The 8,777-nt window shown below is 39.6% G+C and overlaps 1 protein-coding gene across 6 annotated transcripts in view; it reads left to right on the top strand.

Annotated features, from left to right (window-relative positions):
- Nucleotides 1–8,038, top strand: part of LOC140728102 (intermembrane lipid transfer protein VPS13B-like) — a 1,021,046-nt gene extending 1,013,008 nt beyond the window's left edge. For all 6 annotated transcript variants that reach the window (XM_073046336.1, XM_073046304.1, XM_073046330.1 and 3 more), the window contains exons 60-62: nt 1,633–1,735; nt 1,920–2,169; nt 7,376–8,038. In XM_073046336.1, coding sequence (XP_072902437.1) covers nt 1,633–1,735; nt 1,920–2,169; nt 7,376–7,624 — 602 coding nt within the window. In that variant the 3' untranslated portion in view covers nt 7,625–8,038. The remainder of the gene's footprint in view (nt 1–1,632; nt 1,736–1,919; nt 2,170–7,375) is intronic.
- Nucleotides 8,039–8,777: the final 739 nt, after the last annotated feature.

The raw sequence follows: 8,777 nt of genomic DNA on the forward strand, positions 1-8,777 counted from the left end.
CTGCTTTGAGATCGCCCTTGTTCTTTGTAAGTAAGTCTTGGTATGTTTTACATCTACTGAGAGAGCAGATTACACCATGGTTTAGTGTGTCTTTTGAAAGTGGCACCTGCAATATTACAGCACACCCTCAGTACTTCATCGAAAGAGACTGAAGCAACACACACAAAATCTGGAAGAACTCGGCAGGTCAGGCAACATCTATGGAAATGAATTTACATGAAACAGTCGATGTTTCAGGCTGAGACCCTTCATCAGGACTGGAAAGGAAGGGGTAGACACCAGAATAAAAAGGTGGGGGAACGGGAAAGAGGAAAAGCTAGATGGAGATAGTTGAAGCCAGGTGAGAGGGAAAAGTCAAGGGCTGGAGAAGAAGGAATCTGAAAGGAGAAGGAAGAAGAAGAAGGGACACCAAGGAGAAGTGATAGGCAGATGAGAACAGGTAAGAGTACAGAGTAGTGAATAGAATATGAGCGAAGTGGGAGGGAAAGGAAAAAGAGAAAACGTTACCGGAAGGAAAATTTGATATTCATGAAAGAATATGAGGTGTTGCTCTTCCACCCTGAAAGTGGTCTCATCATGGCAGAAGAGGAAGCCATGGACTGGCATGTCAGAATGGGATTGGAGATGGGAACTAAATTGGTTGGCCACTGAGAAATTTCACTTCAGGTGGATGGATCAGAGTTGCTCAACAAAGCGGTCCCCAGCAGTTCACATCGAAGGGCACTAGATGCAGTGCATGACCCCAACAGACTTGCATATTTAGTATTGCCTCACCTGGAAGGACTGTTTGTGGCCCTGAAAGGAGGTAAGCGAGTATAGATTTGTTCCTCTAGTTTCTGTTATACCTTTCAGATCCTTCAGACTCTGAAGTGAGGGTTAAATTAGGATTAAGTTACAGATGGGCAAGGTACCAAAGACTAATCAGTTTATGCAAGGGTGAATAACCTGACTCTCAGCGTATATGCGCACCAAACATAAGATGCCTGTCAGAGACATCATAATATTCCACAGGAGAACTCTGAAAGTGTAGAGGGTGGGTGAGCTTTATGAAGCGATTACAGTTTAATAGTGTAAACTAAGCCCTGAGCTTCTGCAACAATTGGATTGGGAGGGGAAGAGGGGTAGAAAGTTTCATATGTTCAACCTCATATGTGTTTTGAATGCCAAACATGTTTTTTTAAAAATTTGTTTAAATCGTGCTATTCTGATGATTTGGTTTAAAGATAACCCCGTGACATGGATATATTTGGGAAATGAGATTCTTTCTCGTAACCATACAACCGAGAACTACTATACAAGCAAAATTATCATACTTGAATGTTGAGCTAATGTAGTTGTCATAGTATATAGAAATCAACCATTAGTTTTAAATGACCATATTTGCTCTGTTAGTTGGGAAACTCTCCCGCCACTTCACCCATCCTGGCAGTCCGACAATGCTTTCCCTTAGCATTTATGAGATTGGCTTTATACATTTTAATTTTTGACACTATTATATAGTTCTGCCTTTTACGTAATTGTGGTTAAAGAGATGAATATCCCTATCAGTCTGTTCCAAACACATTACATCATTTCAGCACTGCATTGCTGCCGAGTTCAGTACAAGTAAGAATCTTGTCTTTATTGCTCTAGGTATTTTACATGGAGCTGGACTTTGTCAACTTCCCAAGCAGAGGTTTCACCCCACTGAGCAGCAGACTGACCAGGCCCCAAACAGCCACGTCAAATATGTCTGGTAAGAGTATTCTGGCAGTCAGTCATTTTTATGATAGCATTATTCATTACATTAGTCTGGCTTTGTATCAAGCTAACAGGTCATTTATCTTGGAAAGATTTGTTTCTTACACAAAATGTTTTGGTTCAGGAATTTTAAATAAAAAATATTAATGGTATCTGTTCAACATTTTATGTTCTGACAGGAAAATGCTCCAGTCTTTGGGCAGACCTGAAGTCTTTATGGCCCTGGAAGTTGTAATAGTGAGCAACTCTGGACAGGAATACCAAGGATGCCTTCTGCTCACCTCTGAGGTGTTGTTCGTGGTCAGTGTTAGCGAGGATACACAGCAGCAGGCGTTTCCAGTCACTGAGATCGAATGCAGCCTACATCCAAAGACAGAGAACTTACTCTGCATTATGCTCAAACAACAAAGGGTATCTTATGACAGTGAGGTAAAGTGCATTTGAATTGAAACTTTCCTGGGAAGAGGGCAGCCTTGGGTTTGATCAGTGCTAATTATTTATTCTTGGAGGAATATTACCATCTTGTATGATGTTAAATTGTAAATCTTTTGTCTCAGCTGTTTATACTAATATGAGTTGCCCTCTTACGTAAAATCCATAATCCTGGTGTCAGACATCAGGAAAATATTCCTAGGTGTCTGAAGAATAGGCATCTTGAGTTGACAAGAATTTTCTCCACCAATGACTTGGATAAGATGGTAAAAAAAAATTTAAAATAGATGCTGGAAAATACGAAATATATATAAAAAAACGAGTTGCTGGAAATTCTCAGCAGATTAGGCAGTGTCTGTGGAGAGAGAAGTAGAATTAGCATTTCAGGTCAAAGACGCTTCATCAGAACCTTTTATTGAGGTGGTGACAATCATCCATAATGTGAGTTTACATGGAGATTTGATAAAGCAGGAGGGTTTGTTCAACCACTTAAGAATGCAGCTAAGAATCAATCCTATTGATGTAATTCAGGTATCACATACAAGTCCAACTGAAAAGATTTTTCTCTGTAAATGTCCCAATAGCCATGACGGGATTTCAGCTTACACCCCCTGGATCATTAGTCCAGGTCTATGATTTGCTAGTCCAATAATTTAACCTCTGTGCCATCATTCCCTTTTGTAAATAATACAGTAAATCTATAGAGTCCCTTATTGAAATTAAACTAGGTTAAAATTATGATCATTCATGCATCTTACCCAACATTGAATAATTGTGCTGCTAACATTGCTTTTAATTTGCTGGTTCCATTATTTATACCATATGATTGAACATTGCTCATGAAGTCAACTTAAGTTACTGTGCAGTGGAGAAAAGATAGTATCAACTTGGGGAGACTAATCCTTACTGAGGAGTCAAGGGTTCAAGGATAATCACTACCATTTCCAGTAGAGAAATCAAAAAATCCTTAACCCTGAAATTGGGTAGATTCAAAGTTCAGAGTAAATTTTATTATCAAATTATATATACAGTGCCCATAAAAAGTATTCACCCTCTCGGAAGTTTTTGTGTTTTATTGTTTTACAACATTGAATCACAGTGGATTTAATTTGGCTTTTTTGATATTGATCAATGAAAAAGACTCTTGTGTGTCAAAGTGATACAAATTAATTACAAATATAAAACACAATAATTGATTGCATAAGTATTCACCCCTTCAAGTCAGTATGTAGTAGATGTATCAATTGCCAAAGTTACAGACTTGAGTCTGTGTGGATAAGTCTCTCATCAACTTTGCACATCTGACACTGCAATTTTTCCCTATTCTTCTTTACAAAACTGCTCAAGCTCTAGCATATTGCATGAGGATTGTGAGTGAACAGGCCTTTTCAAGTAAAGCCACAAATTCTCAGTTGGATTGAGGTCTGGAATCTGACTTGGCCACTCTAGGACCTTCACTTTGTTGTTTTTAAGCCGTTCCTGTGTAGTTTTGGCTTTGTGCTTGGGGTCATTGTCTTGCTGGAAAACAAACCTCCCAAGTCGAGGTTCTCTTGCAGACTGCATCAGGTTTTCCTCCAGCATTTCCCTGTACTTTGCTGCATTCATTTTACCCTCCATCTTCACAAGCCTTCCAGTGCCTGCTGCAGTGTAGCATCCCCACAGTATGATGCAGCCACCACCATGCTTCATGGTAGGAATGGTATGTGTTTGGTGATGTGCATGCTTGGCTTGCACCAAACATAGCGTTTAGTCTGATGGCTAAAAAGCTCAACATTGGTTTCATCAGACCATACAGCCTTCTTCCACCTGACTTAAGAACCTGCCACATGCCTTCTGGCAAACCCGTTCTGAGATTTCATCTGAGTTTTTTTTTCAACAGCGGCTTTCCTTTTGCCATTCTTCCATAAAGCAGTAACTGGTGAAGCACCCGGGTAACGGTTGTTGTATGCAGACTCTCCCATCTCAGCCAGTAAAGCTTTTAACTCCTCCAGAGTTGTCATAATTCTATTGGTGGCCTCCTTCACTAACCCCTTTGTTGCACAGTCACTCAGTTTTAGAGGACGGCCTGATCTAGGCAAATTTAGAGCTGTGCCATATTCTTTCCATTTCTTGATGATTGACTTAACTGTACTCCAACAGATATTCAGTGACTTGGCAATTTTCTTGTATCCATCTCCTGGTTTGTGCTTTTCAATAACCTTTTTGCAGATTTACTTGGAGTGTTCTTTGGTCTTCATGGTGTAGGTTTTGCCAGGATACTGACTCACCAACAGTTGGATATTCCAGATACAGGTGTATTTTTACTACAATCATTTGAAACACCTTAACTGCACACAGGTCTCCAAAACAGATCACCATTTAACTAATTATATGATTTTTAAAATCAGTTGGTTGCACCTGAGATGGTTTGGTGTGTCACATTAAAGAGGACCTCAGTCCAACTGAGATTTTGTGGCTGGGCTTGAAAAGGGCTGTTCACTCAGGATTCCCATGCAATCTGACAGAGCTTGAGCAGTTTTGTAAGGAAGAATGGGGAAAAATTGCAGTGTTCAGATGTGCAAAGCTCTTAAAGACTTATCTACACAGACTCAAGACTAGTTGCGGCCAATGACACATCTACTAAATACTGACTTGAAGAGATGAATACCTATGCAATCAACTATTTTGTGCTTTATATCTGTAATTAATTTAGATCACTTTATTCAGATCTATTTTCACTTTGACATGGAAGAGTCTTTTTCTGTTGATCTTTGTCAAAAAAGGCCAAATTAAATTTGCTGTGATTCAATGTTGTAAAACAATAAAACAAGAAAAATTCTAAGGGGGGAGGGGATGAATACTTTTTATAGGCACTGTATTTCACCATATACAACTCTGAGATTCATTTTGTTGTGGGAGAATCTATAGAGTAGCAACTATAACAGGATCAATGAAAGATCAACCAGGGTGCAGAAGACAACAAAATATGCAAATGCAAATATAAATAAGTAACAAGAATGTGAGATAATGAGATAAAGAGTCCTTAAAGTGAGATCTTTGGTTGTGGATACATTTCAACGATGGGGCAAGGAATCTAGTAATCCCCTTTTATTCCAAGGTCCTGATGTTTGAGGGGTAGTAACAGTTCTAGAACCTGGTGATGCAAGTCCTGCGACACTTGTGCTTTTTACCTGATGGCAGCAGCAAAAGGAGAGAATGGCTTAGGAGGTGGGGATTCTGATGATGGATGCTGCTTTCCTACAACAGCATTTCATAGAGGCGTGCTTAGTGATTGGGAGGGCTTTACCCATTGTGTACTGGGCCAAATCCACTACCTTTTCCGTTCAAGGGCATTGGTGAATCTGTTACCAGAAGCACTGGTTGCTTCCATGCTTTGAAAGAGAAATTAGCTGTACACACAAGGATTAAAGAGTAGAATGTTGTAGTGAACAGGTTAATTGAAGAGCTCCAGGAGGAGGGAACATTGAAATTCCATTTCTAGTATTAGTACTTCAGTATTTATAATTTTGTAACCAATGAGGGATAGGATCATTTTAGGTCTAATCGTTCTTCTCTTTGGCCACCTGTAATACCTTCCAACAGGTCAGCACAGGGAAATTCAAGGGTTTTGTTTCTTTAGTTTCCTCGAGAGTCAGAGAATTTTACAGAGTGGAACACATCCTTTGACCCATTTTGTTCATGTCTACTATAGCTACTTAACATTTGCTTGGATTTGGCCCATATTCCTCTCAAAATCTTTCCTATCTATGCTGCTATCTGATTAAGTTTTAACCTTTGTAATTATAGCTGCCTGTACCCCCTCCTTTTGAAACTTGTTTTACGTACATATCACTGTCTGTGAGGAAAAATTTGTTACCTCTCAAGTCTCCTTTACATTTTTCCCCTTTCTCCTTAAACCTGCACCCTTTGTTTTTAGGATTCCTTACCCTGGGGAAAAAGTCTGTGACCATTGACCTCATCTATGACCCTCATGATTTTATAAATCTAGATAAGGGTACCCCTCAGCCTCCTACACTCCAGGGAAAACAATCTCTGTCTATTCAGTATTTTATGTTGCTAATTAAATTATAGTAGCTTTATGCATTTATAATTGAATATGTTATTATTTTAAGTATGCTTTTTAATTTTAACTAAATGTATTAAATAAGTTTCTGCTGCACATGCCTCTGATGATTGGAGATGCGCAGACAGTTGAAGAGCTGTCAAAAGCTGTTTGAACACTATACTGGCCTGGCCTCAAGCTCTGCCACCAGTGGTCCAAAGGCCACTTGCTGAGCAGTTTGCCCTGAATGGACAGTGCAGATGGGTATCACTGTTTTCTGACTGTTGGACTGTATTCACGTCATAAACCCTGCCACCCTCTACACTTTCAGCTCAGGATTTAGAGTGCTCACCTTTGGAATATTGTTGTTTCTCAGGCAGGCATCCTGTATATTGCTGAGTATAAATAATGGTAAAACATCAAGTCAGTGTTACAAAAATGAAGTCAAATCCTCATCAAGAGAAAGGATGTTCTATTGTGTTTATTCACCCCTGAATTCACTTATTTCAGTCTGTAGGGTCTGCAAAATCGTAGGGCCAGGGCTCTGGCAGGTAACTGAGACCACTGACCATGCTGAGTTAGTACTTTAATGCAGGACATTTTGGCTCCCGACTCTGGTTAAAGGTGTGGAATGGGCAGTATTGATTTAGTTTGCATTTTCAATAGACCAATGTACTGTATTGATAGGTGACTGAATAGAGGTGCCACAGTAACACAGCTGGTAAAGCTGTTTCCTCATAGTTCAATACTGACCTCCGGTGCTAACTCTGTGATCTTCACACATTCTCCTTGTGACCACATTGGTACTCTCCTGGGCGCTGCAGTTTCCTCTCACAATATTCATAGAAAAGCTTAATTTGACAACATAATTGTAAAAAACTAAATGAAAATGAACACAATTAGAACAAAGTCCATGATGGGACAGAAGTGGTCATGGTGTTGCTGTACTGAGGTAAGGATTAAGGTTGTGCAAGTTGGTTCAAGAACCAAATGATCAAAGGGAATTACCTGCTCTTAAGCCTCCAAGCTTCTAGTTTAGTATAAATGGGTGTTTGATGGTCAGTGCAGATTCTATGGGCTGAAGGAGAAATTTCTGTGCTGTGTTATTCTACCCACTGATCATGTTTTATTGGCCAATTAATTTTGTTTTCTCTTGTACAGGGGGATGGTATCCGAGAGAGGCTTTCTGAACAGCAGTATGAGCGACTGGTGGACTATGTCACAAGGACGTCGCATTTCATCATTCCCAGCAGTGCAGCCATGCAGCAGGCTGCCCAGGTGGTTGTAGCTGATCCACCAGCTGTCAGGACCAAAATTTACCAATATCTGGTTGATCAGCACTATGGAAGTGTGTTTGTGAGCAAGTTTGCTATGGTGAAAAACAAGGCACTGCGAAAGGGATTTCACTAGCCCCACATCACTGGCAAAGTCAAAGATAATTATTTTCAAGTAATGCAAAATGCTGACCTCTTTCTGATTTAATGTTCTTAGCTAGATTCAGTTAAGTGCATCACAATCCAGTCATAAGAATCTTTAATTAAATGTGTGATCTGGGTCGGTTTATTTATGGAATTTAGTTAATTTGCCTATCTTGATAACGAGTCCAGTTAATCAAATATGTAAATGCTATGATTAATGGAAAGGGTGTGGCCACTAATACTATTGACACCCTGGTACCTTTTGATACCCTGGAACATTGAAGTAATTCTACCAGCTGCTGTCACCTATTAGATTTTATTATTCTCCAATGCTCATTTCTGCAAAAGGAATTGGTAATATAACTGAAAATATTTAAGATAAATAAATTTTAAAGTGAGAATTGAATTGCATACATGTATTTTGTTTGATTGGTTGGAGGAGAAGATTGGCTGAATGGAGATGCAGTGGCGTTTGTGGTGCCTGGCAGTGGAGTGGGAGAGGAGCTCAATGCTCAAGCTTTAAAACTTGCTGCAAAGGTTTAAGGATCCCTTATCTGAGCACTCAAAATTCAAGTTTAAAGCTAAAAGAAAATTTATCATCAAAGTACATATATGTCACCATATACAACACGGAGATTCATTTTCTTGCGGGCATACTCAATAAGTTCATAATAGAATAATAACCATAACAATGAAAGACCACATCAACTTGGGTGTTCAACTAGTGTGCAAAATACAAGCTGTCCAAATACTAAAAGAAAGAAAAATAATAAATAAGCAATAAATATCTAGAACATGAGATGAAGAATCGTAAGTTCGTCCATTGTTTGTAGGAACATTTCAGTGAGGGGGCAAGTGAAGTTATCCCCTTTGGTTCAAGAGCCTGAATGTTGAGGGGTAATAACTGTTCCTGAACTTGGTGGTGAGAGTTCTGAGGCTCCTGTACCACCTTCTTGATAGCAGCAGCAAGAAGATAGCATGGCCTGGTTGGTGGGGGTCACTGATAATGGATGTTGCTTTTCTGCGACAATGCTTCATGTAGATGTGCACAATGATGGGGAGAGCTTTATCTGTGATGGACTGGACAGTATCCTCTACTTTTGGTAGGATTTTCTGTTCAAGGGCATTGGTGTTTCCGTACCAGG

Source organism: Hemitrygon akajei, chromosome 1 (assembly GCF_048418815.1).
Source record: "Hemitrygon akajei chromosome 1, sHemAka1.3, whole genome shotgun sequence".
NCBI lineage: Eukaryota > Metazoa > Chordata > Chondrichthyes > Myliobatiformes > Dasyatidae > Hemitrygon > Hemitrygon akajei.